The sequence below is a fragment of the Pseudophryne corroboree genome, chromosome 11, assembly GCF_028390025.1.
Source record: "Pseudophryne corroboree isolate aPseCor3 chromosome 11, aPseCor3.hap2, whole genome shotgun sequence".
NCBI classification, from domain to species: Eukaryota; Metazoa; Chordata; class Amphibia; order Anura; family Myobatrachidae; genus Pseudophryne; species Pseudophryne corroboree.
In genome coordinates, this window is record NC_086454.1 from 51,628,878 (window position 1) to 51,650,783 (window position 21,906).

The 21,906-nt window shown below is 48.7% G+C and overlaps 1 protein-coding gene across 6 annotated transcripts in view; it reads right to left on the bottom strand.

Annotated features, from left to right (window-relative positions):
• Positions 1-21,906, bottom strand: part of DGKZ (diacylglycerol kinase zeta) — a 268,679-nt gene that overhangs the window by 92,969 nt on the left and 153,804 nt on the right. For all 6 annotated transcript variants that reach the window (XM_063944285.1, XM_063944286.1, XM_063944284.1 and 3 more), the window contains 4 exons: positions 9,731-9,802; positions 2,736-2,852; positions 2,585-2,656; positions 2,394-2,489 (listed from right to left, as the gene is read on the bottom strand). In XM_063944285.1, coding sequence (XP_063800355.1) covers positions 2,394-2,489; positions 2,585-2,656; positions 2,736-2,852; positions 9,731-9,802 — 357 coding nt within the window. The remainder of the gene's footprint in view (positions 1-2,393; positions 2,490-2,584; positions 2,657-2,735; positions 2,853-9,730; positions 9,803-21,906) is intronic.

Sequence of the window (21,906 nt, forward strand, 5' to 3'; positions counted from 1 at the left end):
CCTTTTAAAGTCAGCATCACCTGTCCAGTGTCGGGTCTCTAATAACCTCCTGACCGAATGGACATTGCATTAATTCTGGATGCCAGCCGGCAAAATATCCCTCTGTGCATCCCTCATATATAAGACGACGTCTTATGTTCGCAAAATAGTATCCCTGTTTGACAGGGTTACAGACCACGCTGCAGCAGCACTATCTGCAGGTCTCAGTCTAGTACCTGAGTGTGTAAATACAAACTTCAGGATAGCCTCCTGCTTTTTATCAGCAGGTACCTTCAAAGTGGCCGTATCCTAAGACGGCAGTGCCACCTTTTTTGACAAACGTGTGAGCGCCTTATCCACCCTAGGGGATATCTCCCAGCGTAACTTATCCTCTGGCGGGAAAGGGTACGCCATCAGTAACTTTTTAGAAATTACCAGTTTCTTATCGGGGGAACCCACGCTTTTTCACACTTCATTCACTCATTTGATGGGGGAACAAAACACTGCCTGCTTTTTCTCCCCAAACATAAAACCCTTTTTCAGTGGTACTTGGGTTAATGTCAGAAATGTGTAACACATTTTTTATTGCCGGGATCATGTAAAGTATGTTTCTAGTGGATTGTGTATATGTCTCAACCTCGTCGACACTGGAGTCAGACTCCGTGTCGACATCTGTGTCTGCCATCTGAGGGAGCGGGCGTTTTTGAGCCCCTGATGGCCTTTGAGACGCCTGGGCAGGCGCGGGCTGAGAAGCCGGCTGTCCCATAGCTGTTACGTCATCCAGCCTTTTATGTAAGGAGTTGACACTGTCGGTTTATACCTTCCACCTATCCATCCACACACCGCACACACACAGGGAATGCTCTGACTGAGGACAGGACCCCACACAGCCCTTTGGGGAGACAGAGAGAGAGTATGCCAGCACACACCAGAGCGCTATATAATTTAGGGATTAACACTATATTGAGTGAATTTTTCCCAATAGCTGCTTGTATATACAATATTGCGCCTAAATTTAGTGCCCCCCCTCTCTTTTTAACCCTTTGAGCCTGAAAACTACAGGGGAGAGCCTGGGGAGCCGTCTTCCAGTTGCACTGTGAAGAGAAAATGGCGCCAGTGTGCTGAGAGAGATAGCTCCGCCCCTTTTTCGCGGAATTTTCTCCCGCTTTTTTATGGATTCTGGCAGGGGTATTTATCACATATATAGCCTCTGGGGCTATATATTGTGATATATATGCCAGCCAAGGTGTTTTTATTGCTGCTCAGGGCGACCCCTCCCAGCGCCCTGCACCCTCAGTGACCGGAGTGTGTGGTGTGCATGAGGAGCAATGGCGCACAGCTGCAGTGCTGTGCGCTACCTTGGTGAAGACTGATGTCTTCTGCCGCCGATTTTCCGGACCTCTTCTTGCTTCTGGCTCTGTAAGGGGGACGGCGGCGCGGCTCCGGGACCGAACACCAAGGCCAGTTCCATGCGGTCGATCCCTCTGGAGCTAATGGTGTCCAGTAGCCTAAGAAGCCCAAGCTAGCTGCAAGCAGGTAGGTTCGCTTCTTCTCCCCTTAGTCCCTCGCTGCAGTGAGCCTGTTGCCAGCAGGTCTCACTGTAAAATAAAAAACCTAATTATATACTTTCTTTCTAGAAGCTCAGGAGAGCCCCTAGTGTGCATCCAACCTCGGCCGGGCACAAAATCTAACTGAGGCTTGGAGGAGGGTCATAGTGGGAGGAGCCAGTGCACACCAGGTGACCTAAAAGCTTTCTTTAGTTGTGCCCAGTCTCCTGCGGAGCCGCTATTCCCCATGGTCCTTTCGGAGTTCCCAGCATCCACTAGGACGTCAGAGAAATGACAATAATACATTCTGGTAATATAATTACTTCCTTACCACACTTATTCTGCCAAGGACTTCTACCTTTCATCACTCCTCATCACACCACCCCTTTCCTATCACCAGGGACTTCTCCATTGCAGCCTCTCTATTCTGCAGTGCTCCCCTCATTCTATCTGTCCACGCTAATCTGTCTGTATCCCATATCCCATAGCTCTGTTCTATTTTCCTGCCAGTGTCATGTCAAAGCACCTTTTTCATGCTCAGACTGAAATCAGGGAAACCCTCAACCCCCTGTTCCTAAGTTCTTGCGCAGAGAGCATTCATTCGATTTAACTTACAATTATATTCTTGTATTAGAACCTTTTTTTGGTTTGGTTTATCCGTATATATTACAGCTATGGTAGCTCTTTATAAATATAGAACAGGAGAGCAGTTGGGAGAGGCCAAGAATTACAACACAGGAGAGATGAGGAAGACAGACTGTAAAATAGACGGGAAATTAAAAACAAAACAAAATGTAAAGACAGTAATGGAGGGAAGGGGGAAGGGTGATCACGGTAAGGTGTGTAGGGCAAAAAGAGGATCCTCACTTGATTTCCTCCACTTTTGGGGTTGACAAATACAAGTACAGGTTTCATGAGTGGGCAGGGACCAGGCCTGATAACAAACGGTCGCATCCTGGGTTCCTGAAGAAAAATGAAAGTGTAACTTAATGCAGGAACAGCGTGCACTCTTGCACCACACATGCGCCGGACACTCCAAGTCTTCGCTTTACACCCACCTCCGCTCCTTTCTTACTGGGTTTCCTCTTAAAGGACGGCCTCTTCTTCTTTTTACTGGACTTCATCGAACTCTACCGGGATTTAGAGAGCAATGTAAGAATAGAAGAGAAAGGGGTGAAGGGACAGAGGAGAAGTTAACAGGTCACTCACCTGGGGCCGGCGCACTCGGATTATCCACGTAGGGGGCATTATTACAGCAGCGTGGGCCCCTAAAGAACAGGGCTCTTCAATGTGATGCAGCATGAAGCATGATACTTTATTGTGGTACTGAGGAGGAAACATAGGATCAGGGGAATATAATTAAGTTGGATTATGGAGAGAGAGAGAGAGAGAGAGAGAGAGAGAGAGAAAAAAAGAAAGAAAGAGAAAAAGAAAGAAAGAAAGAAAGAAAGAAAGAAAGAAAGAAAGAAAGAAAGAAAGAAAGAAAGAAAGAAAGAAAGAAAGAAAGAAAGAAAGAAAGAAAGAAAGAAAGAAAGAAAGAAAGAAAGAAAGAAAGAAAGAATAAAATAGGATTTTAAATTACCTACCGGTAAATCCTTTTCTCGTTGTCCGTAGAGGATGCTGGGGTCCGCATTAGTATCATGGGGTATAGACGGGTCCACCAGGAGCCATTGGCACTTTAAGAGTTTGAGAGTGTGGGCTGGCTCCTCCCTCTATGCCCCTACTACCAGACTCAGTCTAGAAACTGTGCCCGAGGAGACTGACATCTTCAAAAGAAGGATTACACAAATAGTGGCGAGATTCACACCAGCTCACACACACAAGGCAACCCAAGCTAACTAGCCTGAAACATCAGCAACGGCTGGACAGGAGTACTTACCAAGTAACGAAACAGTACTTACCAAGAACTAAGCAGTACTGAACTAAATAACCACTGCAGGATAACAAAGCGCTGGGCGGGCGCCCAGCATCCTCTATGGACTACGAGAAAAGGATTTACCGGTAGGTAATTAAAATCCTATTTTCTCTTACGTCCTAGATGGTGCTGGGGTCCACATTAGTACCATGGGGATGTACCAAAGCTCCCAGAACGGGAGGGAGAGTGCGGAGGCTCCTGCAGAACGAATTGACCAAACTTAAGGTCCTCAGAGGCCTAAGTATCGAACTTGTAGAACTTTGTGAACGTGTTCGTCCTCGACAAAGTAGTTTCTTGGCAGAGTTGTAAAGCAGAGACACCCCGGGCAGCCGCCCAGGAAGAACCCACCTTACGAGTAGAGTGGGCCTTAACAGACGTAAGACACGGCATAATACGCATGCTGGATAGTAAACCTGGTTCAGCGAGAAATCGTCTGCTTAGAAGCAGGACACCCAATTTTCTTGGGATCGTACAGGTCAAACAGAGAGTCTGATTTTCTGTGACGAGCAGTCCTCCTCACATAGATTTTTAGAGCCCTTACAACATCTAAGGACTGTGATGAAATTGAGGAGTCAGTCGCAACTGGCACCACAATAGGTTGGTTGATATGAAATGCCGACACAACCTTCGGAAGAAACTGCTGACGTGTCTGAAGCTCAGCTCCGTCTTCATGGAAGAACCAGCATGGGCTTTCACATGACAAAGCCCCCAACTCCGACACACGTCTAGCAGAAGCTAAGGCCAACAAAGTGACAGCCTTCCACGTGAGAAACTTGACTTCAACCTCCTGAAGAGGATCAAACCAGTCCGACTGGAGGAACTGCAACACCACGTTAAGAACCCAAGGCACCGCAGGCGGTACAAAGGGAGGTTGGATGTGCAGAACTCCCTACAAAACAGTCTGAACCTCAGGGAGGGCAGCCACATGTTTTCTTGAAGAAAACAGATATGGCCAAAATTTGGACCTTTATGGATCCCAACCTCCGGCCCATATCCACACCTGCTTGCAGGAAGAGGAGAAACCGTCCCAGTTGAAACTCCCCGTAGGAAACTTCTTGGACTCACACCAAGATACATATTTAGTTTGAAATACGATGGTAATGTTTATGTAATGTTTAGACGTTACTCCTGATACAAGCTAGGAATAACCTTGTTCGGAATGCCCTTCCGAGCTAGTATCTGGTGTTCAACTTCCATGCCGTCAAACATAGCCGCGGTAAGTCTTGATAGGCAAACGGCCCCTGCTACAGCAGGTCCTCCCGAAGCGGCAGAGGCGTCAGCTCTTCTAGCCGTAGATTCAGAAGATCCGCGTACCAAGCCCTTCTTGGCCCATCCGAAGCGATGAGGATTGCCTGAACCCTTGTTCTCCTTATGAGTTTAAGATCGCTTGGAAAGAGTGGGAGTGGAGGAAACACGTACACAGAGTTGAACACCCACGGAGTCACTAGGGCATCCACCGCCACGGTTTGTGGGTCCCTCGACCTGGAACAATACCTCTGAAGCGTCTTGTTGAGACGAGAGGCCATCATGTCCCGTTGGGGTACACCCCAAAGGTCCGTTATCTCCTTGAACACCTCCGGAATGAAGATTGCCGACAGCGCCAACGCGTGTTCTTCTGCCCAGAGGAGGATTTTTGTTACCTCTGGCATTGCAGCTCTGCTCTTCATTCCGCCCTGTCGGTTCAAGTAAGCCACTGTCGTTACATTGCCCGACTTCACGTGAATGGCCCGATTTCTTAGAAGATGGGCCGCTTGGAGAAGACCATTGTAGACGGCTCCTAGTACCAGAATGTTTATCGGCAGGCCGGCTTCCAGACCTGACCACCTTGGAAGGTTTCCCCTTGGGTGACTGGGCCCCAGCCCCGGAGACTTGCATCCGTGGTCGAAAGGATCCAGTCCTGAATCCCGAACCTGCGGCCCTCCAGAAGATGAGGTAATTGTAGCCACCAGAGGAGAGAAATCCTGGCCTTTGGCGACAGACGTATTCTCTGGTGCATGTGTAAATGAGATCCCGACCAGGAGATCCAGCTGGAAGGACCTAGCAAGAAACTCCCGTACTGCAGAGCCTCGTAAGAGGCCACCATCTTCCCCAGAAAGCGAATGCACTGATGAACCGACACCCGGATCCAACAGTGTTCTCTGAGTCGTGAGAACAATGGACTGTAACAGCTTCTCCTTGGACGATGCCTTTATCAGCAGATCGTCCAGATATGGAAGTATGTTTACCCCCTGTCTGCGGAGGAGAACCATCATCTCTGCCATCACCTTGGTGAATACCCTCGGTGCTGTGAAGAGGCCGAATGGCAGGGCCTGGAATTGGAAATGACAGTCCGACAGTGCGAATCGGAGATAAGCTTGATGCGGTGGCCAAATCGGAATGTGGAGGTACGCATCCTTGACATCCAGGGACACCAGGAATTTCCCCCTCTTCCAGACCCGATATCACCGCCTTTAGAGACTCCATTTTGAACTTGAACACCCTCAGGAAGGTGTAGCGCTATTAAGTTCAGAATGCGTCTTAACGAACCATCCGGTCTCGGTCCCACGAAAAGGTACGAATGGTAGCCTTCGTCTTGCATATGGGTGGGACTGGTACAATAACCTGTGCCTCCAGCAACTTCTAGATGGCTTCCCGTAGGTTAGCCCTGTCTGCCAGCAAAGCTGACAAGCCAGATTTGAAAAATCGGTGAGGAGGGAGATCTTAAATTCCAACCTGTACCCCTGGGACACAGTATCTTGCACCCAGGGATAAAGGCCGGAAGACACCCAGACGTGTCTGAAATGCCTGAGTCTCGCCCCCATCGGCCCCACTTTCCGGCCGCGCGCTCCACCGTCATGCTGAGGATTTCTTGGATTTTGGCCAACCTCCCCCAAAGAAGGTGTTGGACGGTTTGGCCTTTCTTTGCTCAGCAGTCCGAAAGGACTGTGATGCAGCTGAAGAAAAGGGTTTCTTCGTGGCAGGTGCAGCCGAGGGAAGAAAAGGAGACTTACCCACTATAGCCGTGGAAATCCACGTATCCAACGTTTCCCCAAAGAGAGCCTGACCTGTGTAAGGTGGGATCTCCACACCTCTCCTGGATCCCGTGTCGGCAGACCATTGGTGCAGCCAGAGTCCTCTACGAGTTGAGACAGACATGGAAGATATTCCTGCAGCCATCAAACCCAGGCCTTTCATGGATTCCAACGCAAATCCCGCAGAATCCTGTATGTTACGTAAGAACAATTCAACTTTACTTTTATCCATTGTAACCAATTTCACAAGTAACGTGCCAGACCACTTTACTATAGCTTTAGAAATCCATGAAGCCGAAGCCGTGTATATGGATTTGAGTGTAGTGTCAATCTTGCATTCAGCCGGTTCTTTCAATGCGGCAGATCCGGGAACAGGTAAACCCACCCTCTCTTTGACAGTCTGGACACAGATGCGTCAACTATGGGTGGGTTTTTCCCAATTCTTTCTATCCTCCTCAGGGAAGGGGAAAGTAACCAGAACCCTTTTGGGGATCTGGAATCCTTACACTCAGGATTTATCCAATAGCGTTAAACACTTTAGACGCAGGGAAGGTTAGCGAAGCTTTCTTATTGTCAGTGAAGTAAGCCTCCTCAACCTGCGCAGGCGACATGTCAACAATATTTAACATATCTCTAATGGACTCAAGCATGAGCTGCACCCCCTGCAAGGGGTGCCGCCCCCCCCCAGCATGTCCCCATCACCATCTGCAGTCTGTGGTGCAGACAGGAAAATGGTGCTGAACTCTGAAAGATCCGCACTGAGAAGAAACACCCGCCCTCCGAAGATGGCGCGTCGTCCCGCGCACCTTCTATATACTGGTCTGAGGATTCTGTCGCTAGCCTGGGGATACAGTCTCCGGTTAGCGTCCGTGTACTGAGGATTCTGTCGCTAACCAGGGGATTCAGTCTCCGGTTAGCGACTGTCACCCATTTAGGGTATTTAGACGCTGGCTCAGCACCGTGATTTCATTTCTGTGTACATGAAATCGATTCCTCCTGAGAGGAAACCACTTCAGCAGCATATGACACAGAGGCGCAGATGTACTAACCTGGAGAAGGCATAATGAAGTGATAAACCAGTGATATGTGCAAGGTGATACAGGCACCAGCCAATCAGCTCCAATATGTAAATTAACAGTTAGGATCTGATAGGCTGGTGCCTTTATCACCTTGCACATATCACTGGTTTATCACTTCCTTATGCCTTCTCCAGGTTAATACATCTGCCCCAGAGTCCCTAGACATGGCTATGGAAGGTATGAAACACTCACATACACACACACAAGGAATTGTCAGTGACCCCCCCCCCCTCCCCCCCATTCCCCGCAAGTATGGCAGAGAGAGACACAGAGATTGGAGCCAACCCACACACAGCGCTTTCTGAGGTAGAACAAATAAAACTACCATCGCCATCTGTGTACCTTAATAGACTACACAGATTTTACACAGCCTCTCTCCCACCCCCCCCCCCATTTACATCCCCCTGGTACCGCTCAGGATAGCTGGAGTTGCTTGGAGGGACAGCTCCCAGTGTACAGGAACTGCAGGCAGAGAAATGGCGCTGAACGCTGCTGGGTCCGCTCTGAGGAGAAGCTCTGCCTCCTGATGATGGCGCGTGTCTTCCCGCACAAATTCTTTATACTGGCCTTAGGATTCTGTCGCTAGCCGGGGGATTCAGTCTCCGGTTAGCGTCTGTGTACCGCGGATTCTAACGCTAGCCTGGGGATTCAGTCTCCGGTTAGCATCTGTGACCAGTGTAGGGTATTAAGACGCTGGCTTAGGACGCCCCTCATAGCGCCAACACTGTGTGCCGCTGAGCCTTCCCGGAGCGCAGCTGCTCAGCGCTGCGCTCCTACCCTTGTGCCGCCATATCTCGCCATCTTCTGATCTTCTGGCTCTGTAAGGGGGTGGTGGCATGCTGCCGGGGTGAGCGATCCACTGTGGTGGGGAACGTTCTATCCCCTCAGGAGCTCAATGTCGTGTCAGCAGAGATAGTGGCTTAGACCCCGCAGGCGGACACTAATCCCCCCCCTTAGTCCCTCGAAGCAGGGAGGCTGTTGCCAGCAGCCTCCCTGTAAAATAATTAACACTAAAAAATAACTTTACTAGAGAAACTCTGGAGAGCTCCCCTAGCTGTGACCGGGTCCTCCGGGCACATTTTCTAAACTGAGTCTGGTAGGAGGGGCATAGAGGGAGGAGCCAGCACACACACTCTCTTATAGTGCCAATGGCTCCTAGTGAACATGTCTATACCCCATGGTACTAATGTGGACCCCAGCATCCTCTAGGACGTAGAAAGAAAGAAAGAAAGAAAGAAAGAAAGAAAGAAAGAAAGAAAGAAAGAAAGAAAGAAAGAAAGAAAGAAAGAAAGAAAGAAAGAAAGAAAGAAAGAAAGAAAGAAAGAAAGAAAGAAAGAAAGAAAGAAAGAAAGAAAAGAAAAGAAAAGAAAAGAAAAAGAAAAGAAAAAGAAAAGAAAAAGAAAAGAAAAGAGTTGGGTTGTCTATAAATCAAAGGGAACAGAAATTTTACTTGCAGTTACTAAACTATTACTAAAAGCCTTTAACAGAAGAAACATTTAATGATGTATAATCATTTTTTTAAATTTACCGTTTCCCCCATTCTCAGGCTTCATCAGAGGTCTGCTTTTTCCTGATACATGTGTAAGGAACTGATGCCACTATTAGGCACAAGAGACATCTATAACTGCTAAATTACCTAAGTACCTGTGCGCGGAGGAACAAGAACAAAGGCTGTCTATTGGCTCTAGTATTTGGCAACTGAATCGCATTACCTGTGTTACATATATTTGTACAACGGAACGCTGAGAAGCTCACCCACAGCGCTGTGAGATATGTTCTATACTTTTATTATGCTTATAGGTCTCATCTACAGAAATTGCATTCTAGTCTATTTATCTTTATCGATATTTGTTTTTATATATTTTTGCATGCTTTTCTTTCTTATACATATAAAATAATTTCTATTTTTACATACAAGGGCTGAATATTTCCACACATCCTACTGATAATAGGTTTGGAATATACTTAAGCATATGTACTAAGCTTTACATTTACAGCACCATCACGCTCTTTTCCTGTCCTTTTTATCTAATTAGGGGGAAGGGGCCCTTCCCAAAATTGAAGTGGGCAGCAGACATACCTATCAGAGAACAGCGATGCTATAGCGCAATCTTTTCTGTAGTTCCACTTTAAGCTGAAAGGGAAGAGGTGACGGGAAGGCGACAGAACGGACCGACAGACAAACAGGATGTGACTTACCGCCAGTTTGCACCAAGAGCAGCTGATCGCAACAATCTCTTTGCTGTGAAAGGCAAACTTTTGCTGGAACCCCTAAAAAATTAAAATCAAATGATCTATTAAATATAAAACTCAAAGCTCTTTCAGACAAGTAGTATGTCTAGTACTAAACACTGAGTAAATACATTAAACATACACCTCTGTGCAAAGTGTATCTTCCCTGCCCCCTTCTTCATAAGCTTGGTTTGCTACTAGATTACATGTGCCTACAGTACAATCCACTCTGCACCAGACCCAAAGACTAAACACTTCTTCCACTTTCCTTACCCTCTGCAATAAGGGGGTGCCAGACTGTAACCAGATTGTCACTCCTTTGTACTGTATAGTGGTGTCTGATGATTGGCAGTACGGATGGTGTAATGGTTAGCATTACTGCCTCACAGCACTGAGGTCATGGGTTCGATTCACATCACAGCCCTGTGTGGAGTTTGTATACTCTCCCCATACTTGCGTGGGTTTCCTCTGGGTACTCCTACCCCACAAGCTCGCTGCCTAGGTGTCATCCTTGACTCTGATCTGTCCTTTGTTCCCCACATTCAATCTGTCTCAAGATCATGTTACATGCATCTAAAAAACATATCCAAAATACGACCATACCTTACACAAGACACTGCTAAAACTCTAATCCACGCTCTCATTATCTCCCGCATTGATTATTGCAATAGTCTCCTAACTGGTCTTCCCAAAACGAGACTCTCACCACTACAATCCATTCTGAATGCAGCGGCGAGGCTTATCTTCCTCGCTAGACGTTCATCGTCTGCAGATCCACTCTGTCAGTCCCTCCATTGGTTACCTGTACTCTACCGCATTCAATATAAAATACTTTTACTCACACACAAGGCCATTAACCAAACTACACCAACGTACATCACTTCGCTTATTACAAAATATCTCCCAACCCGACCTCTTTGCTCTTCACAAGACCTGCGTCTCTCATCCACACTCATAACTCGCTCCCACTCACGACTGCAGGACTTTCATCGGGCTGCACCCACTCTGTGGAATGCCCTTCCACGCACAATAAGACTCTCCTCTAGTCTCCAAACCTTCAAGCGTTCCCTCAAAACTCACCTCTTTAGGCAAGCATATCAAATTCCTGAACCACCCACATAACTTTCATAAACCTTCCTATCAAATTACATCCACTCTGTACAGTCCACACATATCCTCACATGTCTTCTCATTCTATGCAATAGATAGCACCTTTCCTTGTGTACATATGCCTATTTCCCTATAGATTGTAAGCTTGCGAGCAGGGCCTTCCTACCTCTATGACTGTTATCACCCAGTTTGTTATTGTTATTTCAAATTGTAAAGCGCAACGGAATTTGCTGCGCTATATAAGAAACTGTTAATAAATAAATAATAAATAATACTCCGGTTTCCTCCCACAATCGAAAAAATATATTGGTAAGTTAATTGGCTTCTGAGAAAATTAACCCGAATGTGAATGTGTATGTGTACATGTGGTATATAGATGGTGGTATATAGATTGTAAGCTCCACTGGGGCAAGGACTGATGTGAACGGCCAAATATTCCCTGTAAAACGCTGCGGAAAATGTGTGCGCTATATAAATAACGTAATAAATAATAATAATGGCTAATACTTGTGCAATGCTAGATCTGGCTATGGGTGTTATTCTAATTCATGTACAAAATCTTTTTTCGGAAAAAACTGTGTAGTCCCGAACCTCTGTTATGCAAACTGTCATATGCGACATCTCATCTATTAGCAAGGAAGCACTAAGAACCTAATGACACCGTAGGAGGAAGCTGTGAGATGCTCTATGGCACCTGCTCCCCTGCGCACCAGGAAACCGGCAGCACATCGCAAATCAGGTGGCAGGCTTCCTCGCTTTCTCATTGCCGAGACCTAAACAAAACCTCCCCAAACTGGCCTGAAACTGCCTCTGCAGGTACTGTATACAGTATCTGGTGCAGGTATATTTATCCTCCATATTCCGCTAATGGCAACAACGAGTTTTATGGTAAGAACTTACCTTTGTTAAAACTCTTTCTACGAGGTACACTGGGCTCCACAAGGAATGGACAATGGGGTGTAGAGTAGGATCTTGATCCGAGGCACCAACAGGCTCAAAGCTTTGACTGTTCCCAGAATGCATAGCGTCGCCTCCTATATCACCCCGTCTGCCTGCACAGGATCTCAGTTTTTAGTCAACCAGTCCAATGCAGTAGCAGGAAAAGAGACGACAACGGTTAGTAGCCACAACACCGCATTCTCACGACAGGAGACGTGTCAGCGGCTAATGCCATACCAACCCAAAGAAGCTAAGTGCGTCAGGGTGGGCGCCTTGTGGAGCCCAGTGTACCTCGCAGAAAGAGTTTTAACAAAGGTAAGTTCTTACCATAAAACTCGTTTTCTGCTGCGGGGTACACTGGGCTCCACAAGGAATGGACAATGGGGATGTCCTAAAGCAGTTCCTTATGGGAGGGGACGCACTGTAGCGGGCACAAGAACCCGGCGTCCAAAGGAAGCATCCTGGGAAGCGGCAGTATCGAAGGCATATAACCTTATGAACGTGTTCACAGAGGACCACATAGCCGCCTTGCACAATTGTTCAAGTGTCGCACAACGTTGGGCCCCCCAAGAAGGTCCAACAGACCGAGTAGAATGGGCCTTAATGTGATCAGGAGCAGAGAGACCAGCCTTCACATAAGCATGTGCAATCACCATTCTAATCCATCTGGCCAAGGTCTGCTTGTGAGCAGGCCAGCCACGTTTGTGAAATCCAAACAAAACAAAGAGAATCAGATTTTCGAATAGAAGCAGTTCTCTTCACATAGATACGGAGAGCCCGTACCACATCCAAAGACCGCTCTTTGGGAGACAAATCAGGAGAGACAAAGGCCGGAACCACAATCTCCTGATTAAGGTGGAACGAAGAAACCACCTTAGGCAAATATCCGGGACGAGTCCTAAGAACCGCCCGGTCACGGTGAAAAAAATCAGATATGGGGAGCTACAAGACAAGGCACCCAGATCCGACACTCTTCTAGCAGAGGCAATAGCCAGCAAGACCACCACCTTAAGGGAAAGCCACTTAAGGTCAGATGAACCCAGGGGTTTAAACGGAGGCTCCTGCAACGCCTCCAAAACCACCGACAAGTCCCAAGGAGCCACAGGCGGGACATAGGGAGGTTGGATACGCAACACACCCTGAGTGAAAGTATGAACATCAGGTAAAGTCGCAATTTTTCTCTGAAACCAAACCGACAAGGCAGAAATATGAACCTTGAGGGAGGCCAGACGCAGGCCTAAACCTAGGCCCTGCTGCAGAAAAGCCAAAAGTTTGGCTGTACTAAACTTGGAAGCGTCATAATTATTAGATGCGCACCAAAGTAAGAATGCCAGACCCTATGGTAAATCCGAGCAGAAGCCGGTTTCCGGGCCCGCAACAGTTTTAATGACCTCTTCAGAAAAACCCTTAGCCCTCAATACGGAAGCTTCAAGAGCCACGCCGTCAGACAGCCGGGCTAGGTCCTGGTAGACACAGGGGCCCTGAACGAGGAGTTCTGGGCGTTGTGGAAGTAGAAGTGGACGCTCTGACGATAGGCCTTGCAGGTCTGAGAACCAGTGCCGTCTGGGCCACGCCGGAGCTATGAGAAGCAGATTTCCTTTTTGTTGCTTGAACTTCCGAATTACCCTGGGCAGGAGTGACACCGGAGGGAACACGTACGGCAGCCGAAACCTCCACGGCACCGCCAGCGCATCCATGAATGCTGCTTGAGGATCCCTTGTCCTTGCTCCGAAGACCGGAACCTTGTGATTGTGTCGAGACGCCATCAGATCTACATCTGGAAGACCCCACTTTTCCACTAGGAGTTGAAACACTTCTGGATGGAGGCCCCACTTGCCGGCATGCACGTCCTGACGACTGAGAAAGTCCGCTTCCCAATTCAGGACTCCCGGAATGAATATTGCCGATATGGCCGGTAGATGGTGTTCCGCCCAACGTAGAATCCGTGAAACTTCCTTCATTGCCAAACGGCTTACAGTGCCGCCTTGATGATTTATGTAAGCCACTGCGGTGGCGTTGTCCGACTGTACTTGAACAGGACGGTTCTGAAATTAAATGCTGGGCCAGGTTCAACACATTGAAGACCGCCCGCAATTCCAGAATGTTGATCGAGAGGAGAGATTCCTCCTTGGTCCACTGACCCTGAAGGGAGTGTTGCTCCAGCACCACGCCCCAACCTCTTAGACTGGCATCTGTCGTCAACAGGACCCAGTCGGATATCCAGAAGGGACGGCCCCCGCACAATTGTTGGTCCCGGAGCCACCAAAGTAGCGACATTCGGACCTCCGGAGTCAATGAGATCATTTGAGACCTGATCCGGTGAGGTAGGCCATCCCACTTGGCTAGAATCAGCCTCTGGAGGGGGCGAGAATGGAATTGAGCATACTCCACCATGTCGAATGCTGAGACCATGAGGCCCAGCACCTGCATTGCCGAATGTATCGACACTTGCGGACGAGAAAGGAAGCAACGAATCCTGCCCTGAAGCTTCAGGACTTTCTCCTGAGACAAGAACAACCGCTGGTTGTGAGTGTCCAATAGCGCTCCCAGGTGCACCATGCTCTGAGCAGGGACCAGGGAGGATTTCTTCCAGTTGATGAGCCACCCGTGGGCTTGTAGAAACCGGACCGTCATACCCAGATGACGTAGGAGAAGTTCTGGGGAATTTGCCAGGATTAACAAGTCGTCCAGGTACGGCAGTATCCTGACCCCTTGACGGCGGAGTACCACCGTCATCACTTTGGTGAAGACTCGCGGAGCCGTTGTTAAACCAAAAGGTAACGGCCGAAACTGGTAATGGAGGTTGCCAATAGCAAACCTCAGGTATTGCTGATGTGACGCTGCTATAGGAATATGCAGGTAAGCATCCTGTATGTCCAGGGAGACCATGTAGTCCCCAGGTTCCAAGGCCAGAACTAAACCTGTTCAATGCCTTGAGGTTGAGAATAGGCCGGGAGGACCCATTCGGTTTCGGGACTAGAAACAGCGGTGAATAGTACCCCCGGCCCCTCTGAGCAAGAGGCACCTGTACTACGACTCCTGTATCCAGGAGAGTCTGTACCACCGAATGCAGAGTGTTTGCCTTTGTCTGGTCCGACGGGACGTCTGTCTGGCAAAATCGATGAGGGGGGAGGTTTTTGAAGGCTATGGCGTAACCTCGAGTGACGACTTCCCGTACCCAGGCATCTGAAGTGGTCTTCAACCATTCCTGGGTATACCCTAGAAGCCGGCCCCCCACCCTGGGATCCCCCAGGGGGAGGCCCGCCCCATCATGCGGCAGGCTTATCAGACTTGGAAGCTGGCTGATGGGCAGCCCAGGCTCTTTTGGGCTTCGGCTTACCAGGTTTGGAAGTGCGGGCCTGCTTGTGGTACGCCTGACCTTTTGTTTTACCTTAAGGGCGAAAGGGGTGAAAGGACGTACCTTTAGCCTTCGACACAGAAGGAGCGGTATTTGACAGACAGGTAGTTTTGGCAGTAGCCAAGTCAGCCACTATCTTATTTAAGTCCTCCCCAAACAGAATATCTCCCTTGAAAGAGAGTACCTCCAGGGTTTTTCTAGAATCCAGATCCACAGACTAGGATCTCAGCCACAATATCCGGCGAGCCAGGACCGACGTAGTAGAGGCCTCGGCTGCTAGGATACCGGCATCAGAAGCCGCCTCTATAATATAGCGAGAAGCTGTGACAATATATGACACGCATTGTCTAGCATGGTCAGAGGAGATTTCAGCTTCTAACTCCAAGGCCCATGCTTCAATAGCCTTGGCAGCCCATGTTGCTGCAATAGTGGGCCTTTTCGCAGCACCCGTGAGGGTGTAAATCGCTTTCAGACAACCCTCCACACGCTTATCTGTAGACTCTTTTAGAGACGTGACGGTAGTGACAGGCAGAGCTGAGGAAACCACCATCCTAGCCACAAGTGAGTCCACTGGAGGAGGAGTTTTCCAATTCTTAGACAGCTCTGGCGCGAGGGGATAGCGAACCAGCATCTTCTTTTGAGGCACAAACTTCGTACCCGGGTTTTCCCAGGGTTCCTGACGTTTATCCACTAGGTGGTCAGAGTGAGGTAAAACTTGTTTAACCACCTTCTGACGCTTGAACCTATCTGGTTTCTTAGGAGGGACAAATGGCTCGGGATCATCCGTAATCTGTAGAATTAACTTAATAGCCTCCAAAAGATCAGGAACATCCACATGTGAACTACCCTCCCCATCAGTCGTATCCGAGTCAGAACCTGTGGGGTCAGTGTACGTGCCGTCTTCATCAGACGAGGTGTCAGTGACAGCAGTGGATTGTGAGGAGACAAGCGCTCGCTTAGAGGACCTCTTGGACTTAGGCGAGCAATGGTCAGACTTTTTAGTAGCCAGGGACTGGTTCAACTTCTTTAATTGAGCAGATAAATCATCCACCCACGGCGGGTTAGCTGCAGGGACCACATACGGTTGTACCGGCATTGGGGGTCCCATAGGGGGTGTTAGTTTATGAACTAGCGTATGCAGAAGCGTGGAAAAAGCGGCCCTCGGTGGGTCAGTATGTGCCTCCGTTGCCACAGTCCCACTGGGGGGCAAGGAGCCCCCAGAACCAGAGCCCACAGCTGCTATATTCTCCTCATATGGGTCTGTGGCTTCAGCAACACCGGCAGTGTGTTCAGCCCCAAAACCGTTACCCTCAGAAGCAGACATGATATAACTTGCAGTATGAGGTAACACAGTACAATTATTAGCAGCACTATATCCCTAAACCCAAACCCCTGCGCAGTGTAGTCAGCGCCAGCAGAGATAAAGGAGAGATATGGTGACTAAATCACAGAGAAAAATACGTAATACAGTATATCTTTGTGAAAATCCTATATTAGATAAAACCTGACACACCAAGCCCCCTCAGGTTATAGAATATAGGGATAGCAAGTTGAGTGAAAGACACGAAATGGACAACACTCCGCTATCAAATGCACACACAAAGTCACAGTTTGTACAATGCAGAGGTTATTACTGACAATAATACTGCACTGGAGCAGCTTACACAGCTATATAACAAGAGATATAACAGGACACAGTAAGAACTGGATGTATATCACAGGGTAATTGTAGTATAAAACCCTGACTAAATGCACTCTCAACTATCACTGTCTAAAAAGGCAGGTAGAATACTTAAGTGCAATAAATGGTGGCAAACTGCTCTAATCAAGCTGGTAACAATCCTCAGGTGCTGCGGGAGGTGGTTACTCTAGACAAGAAAAACAAAAGGGATTTTTCCCACGCACTCTGCTGGCTGTTAGTAAGAAGAACTATATACTATGTAATAATAGAAAATGTAGAGCTCTTCGTTACATATGTTTTGCAAAAGATATGATAAGCCTCCAGGCCACTTCACGGCTGCTCTATTACTGGAGGTCCCTAACTAAGCATAAGTCTAGGGCTAGGACCCCACAAAGTCGGCTCAGGCCCGACCACCCTAGGGCAGCACACCATTGAAATACTAAAGTGTTAATATGTGTTAAGAAAGAAGCAGAAGCTATGGGTTAGAAAGTGCTACAGAAATAAGGGTGTTAATAAAATACTCAAAAGAGTAATATTAGTGAAAAAATAGGAGTGTTACATAAGTGCTAAATAAATAATATGGCGTGCTACCCCAAGGTAGCCCAGTCACACCAGACCTGAGGGGTACCACTCCCCAAACTCACACACAGCATAATAATAATAATAATAATCACTATGGGTCATACAATTGCTTAATGTACGGCCACATGATAATTGCACATACAAAACATATCCAGATTGAGAGCTAGCTTACCTGGAGGCACCCCTGTATCCTCCAAATGGCACCACGGGACCCAGCATGCCCTCCTAATGCTGGCTCCATCTATGTCTCACTGAACTGCAATAAATGCTGGCAAACTGTTCTAATCAAGCTGGTAACAATCCTCAGGTGCTGCGGGAGGGGGTTACTCTAGACAAGAAAAACAAAAGGGATTTTTCCCACGCACTCTGCTGGCTGTTAGTGTCATGTAAAGGCACAGCGCTGACAACCAGGTGGCTTTACATAGGAGGATTTGCCCAAGCAGTCCCAGGAACAGTGAGCAGAGGGATAATGGCACCGCAGACACTGACAGGGAGTGTGGAAAAGACAGAGATGCAGCTCCAGGGCGGGAACACTTGCTAGAAATGGCGCCCTGGGGCTGGGGGAGGGGCTTCGGGTCTAAGCCTTATCCCCCTGCTGGCAAAACCACCGGGTACTGTGGGCGATATAAAAATTGGTTTAGAGAGAAAACCTGACCTGCGCCCATGCCCTGGTGATCTAGTGGGATCGCCTGTACTGCCACAGTGTCCACCGCCAGCGCGCACGGCCTGCCTCCCACTGATCGCGCTGGATCGCGAAAAAGACCCACTTACCACCTCCCAAAGCGCGGCCACGCGATCCCGGAGAGCCCCCGTCGTGTGTGCCTGACAAGAAGAAAACCGGAGCCTCCTGCTGTAGGTACCCGGCAACCAGGGCTCGGGAGTGTACAGCGCCGCTGGGGAGAGCTGGAGCTGCAGCAGAGAATGTCAGAAGACATTTACCCCTGCTGCTGCCCTTGAAGTCTTCACTTTTTACCTCCGAAAAAAAGCTCTTCTTAGGGCTGCCTGGAGCAACCCCTCTGTTAAGTGCCTGCTACTGCAGCACCAACTACAAAACTGAGATCCTGTGTGGGGAGGTGGGGTGATATAGGAGGCGGCGCTATGCATTCTGGGAACAGTCAAAGCTTTGAGCCTGTTGGTGCCTCGGATCAAGATCCTACTCTACACCCCATTGTCCATTCCTTGTGGAGCCCAGTGTACCCCGCAGCAGAAAATACATTTTCTAACGCATAAAATAGTTTAAGACAAAATAAACTGCCTTTCTGCAGCAGGGTACATAGGGTTCCACATGGAACATCGGGGTTGTAGTGGTGGACGTAACCAATCGTACACTAGTAAAGCGATTCAGTTGCATCTCCTCTTCTAACTAAAGGGGAGCAACTGTGCTATAATAGGTCTGCCACAAGGATGCCTTCTATTCTGCATATGGGCAAAAATACACATTTCTTTTTGTCTTTGGGCTGTTCTTGTTTTGTTTTTTGCAGGAGCAATTGCAGATAACTTGCGTTCTCCTCCAAGGGCTTCATTTCGGAACGATACCAAACACCAGCGGCATATTTCATTTAGAATCAGTGATGCTTACAAATTATCCAATCGATATCTACCACCACTTACCTGTCGGGCAAGGTCCAGCGATGTCCCTCTCCGTGGTGGCGTCTTCTGCTGAACTGGGGGCAGACCGCTTCTGCCGGCAACAGGCTGCTGACTAATGCTCGTGTGTGATGCCACATGTGCATTGATTTTCAACCCGGTGGGGGCTGAACGATGGGCCTAATTCAGACCTTATCGTAGCCGTGCAAAATACGATCAGCCGGGCGTGGCCTGGAGCCTGAACGAGGAGGAAGCACGATCAGGGAGCTCCTCTATAATATAGACTAAAAGCTTACTTAAGTCCCTCTCTACGCAGCCAAATCGCTCCACAGTAAGCCCCTCTGACTGTCCATAAGCCCCCTCAGCAGTGGTCTAGTGCTGCGGAATCGGGGAGCCGGTTTTCTGGCTCCCGCGGATTGCGGCCTAGCACCACACTGAAGCCAGGGCCTCAATTTCGGAAGACAAGTCCGAGACCGAGCGGAGCGCCGAGGAGTGCGGCGGTCTCGGTGCTGCCCGTGCCTGGGACTCTGGGACGGGACACCCTCCCCGGGAGATTGGGTCTGGGCGCGCTGTGGAGGAAAGAAGAGAGGTGACCGGAGGGCGGACGGCCCGGGGCTCCGGAAGCGGCGGCCATCTTAAATCTGCTGAACAACACACGGACGCGCAGAACGGGTGTCCTGAGGCCCGGTGATCTGGATGAGGTGAGAGACGTGTCCGGCTGGACTCCTCTTTCCGAAGCCCGCACTATACATTTAAACACAGGGCCCGCCAGTTCCACGCACCTGACTGACATCCCTGCAGCGTTTAGATCCACTGATACTCTGAGGAGGTGCGGGGGGACGCTGGGATACCCGGTTCAGCAGAGAACCACGGCTGTGGGACTGCTGGACCTCTTCATACATACCGGAGTAGCTGAGAGCACCGTGATATTGCAGTTTCTATCCAGATATCTGAGCCCAGGGGACTGGAACCACGCCTGTTTGCCCCTGTACAGGAGCAGGCGGCTGAAGGGATGAGAGTACCTGGGCAAGGGCCCTGCTTGTGCTGCGCTGAAATGTGATCTTTTCACTCGAGATGCTCTCCTAATACCTCCCCGCAACCGTTTTTGCTGATACATACCCACACGAGCCGTGACCCTATTGCCGTGAAGGGGCCGATTCTCCTCAGATACCGAATTGCGTACTTTCTGTGATATCTGAAGCCATGCCTCCAAAGAAGCAGAAACCCCCCAAGCAGATTAAACAAGTTCCCTTCTTTAAGCAGTCTCCGTTCCGAAATAAACCTTCAGAGGCTGGGGCTGCGGCAGTAAGCCCATCTCCTCAACTCATGCGGTCTCCTCCCTCGTTCTCTGAGTCCCCTGCCAGGGAAGCTTCCCCAGCGATACACCTCGAGGACAGTGAGGCGCTAACAGTGGGCAGTATGAAACTCTTGCTACATCAGTTCAAAGACGACGTAACATCTGAGTTCAGAACAATGCTGAAAACCTGCCAGAACTCTATTGATGACCTGGGGGACAGGACGGGTCAGCTGGAAACGAAGATGAGCGAAGTAGTTAGCTCCCATAACACATTGATAGACTCTCATGACACCTTGGAGGGCGAAGTCAATTTTCTGCGGGATAAAGTGGCGGATTTGGAGGACCGCTCGCGCAGGAATAATTTGAAACTCAGAGGGGTCCCCGACTCGATTTCGAACAGCAGTCTTCATGATTACACTCTGGAGATTTTCAAAAAACTGTTGCCCTCTGCCAGTTCCGCAGATCTCCTGCTAGATCGTATACACAGAATCCTGAAGGCCCGGGGTGCTCCAGAGGGTGCGACCAGGGACGTATTGATGAGGGTCCACTTTTATCATATAAAGGAAGCTTTGCTGAAGGCGGTTAGACCCTCCTCTGATACAGCGGATGCCTTGGGTAACCTTCAATTATACGGAGACCTCTCCCAGTACACCCTCAGCAAAAGACGTTCTCTTCAACCGTTTACTGCTGCTCTACGGAAGGCAGGCATACTCTACAGATGGGGATTCCCCACACGCCTGTTAATCTCCAGAGATGGCTCAACCATAGCGGTTGCGTCTCTCGATGAAGGTATGAAGCTGCTACGAAAATGGAACTTGGGGGAAGAGCGCATTTCCAGTTCTCCTGATCATCGGATCCAGCAGGACTGGTCGATAGCTGAGAAGTAGAGGCATTATATTTACACTTACCTATTACTACTACCTCTGACGGGATTGGAGTCTCAGAACACTGATTCAACTACAAAGACTATCTCATTTAGATTAAGGTCACAGCAAGTATGTTTGACTATTACTGGCCGATATCTAATACATCTGACCGTGTGTTTACGAATGAGACACATAATGTTTGTAATCTACATGTTTTAGTTTTCTCTCTCATTTAATCCATACTCGCTAAGATAATTGCACTAATTCTCAATAATCGGTGATGTTGTGTAGATTGCTCTGGCCCTGTACTCCCCGGTTATAGGTGTAGTGGGCCGTTTGGGCGTAAATACATAGAGTCTTATTATTAACAGTTGTTAGGTTGCGGGGGGGTTGGCCACCAACCCCTCTTTCAAATGGTGAGGCGCTGGAAGTTGTGGCGCCTTACTGTGGCCCCATATCTTTATGGGACCTGTTTCCTTTTTCTCTTTTACATTTCTCTCTTGTCTTCCCCTGTTTGTCCCCCTCATGTATCTTGTCTCCCCCAGGGAATTGTTCCTAGTTATCTGATTCAACGGTTGAAGCTTTATCTCACGTTCCAGATATGGTCAGGTTAGTTTCACTAAATGTTAAGGGATTAAACTCCCCACAAAAACGTAAATTGGCATTGTCCTCCTTCCATAAAATGAAGGCGAATGTGGTTGTGGTTCAAGAAACCCACTTTAG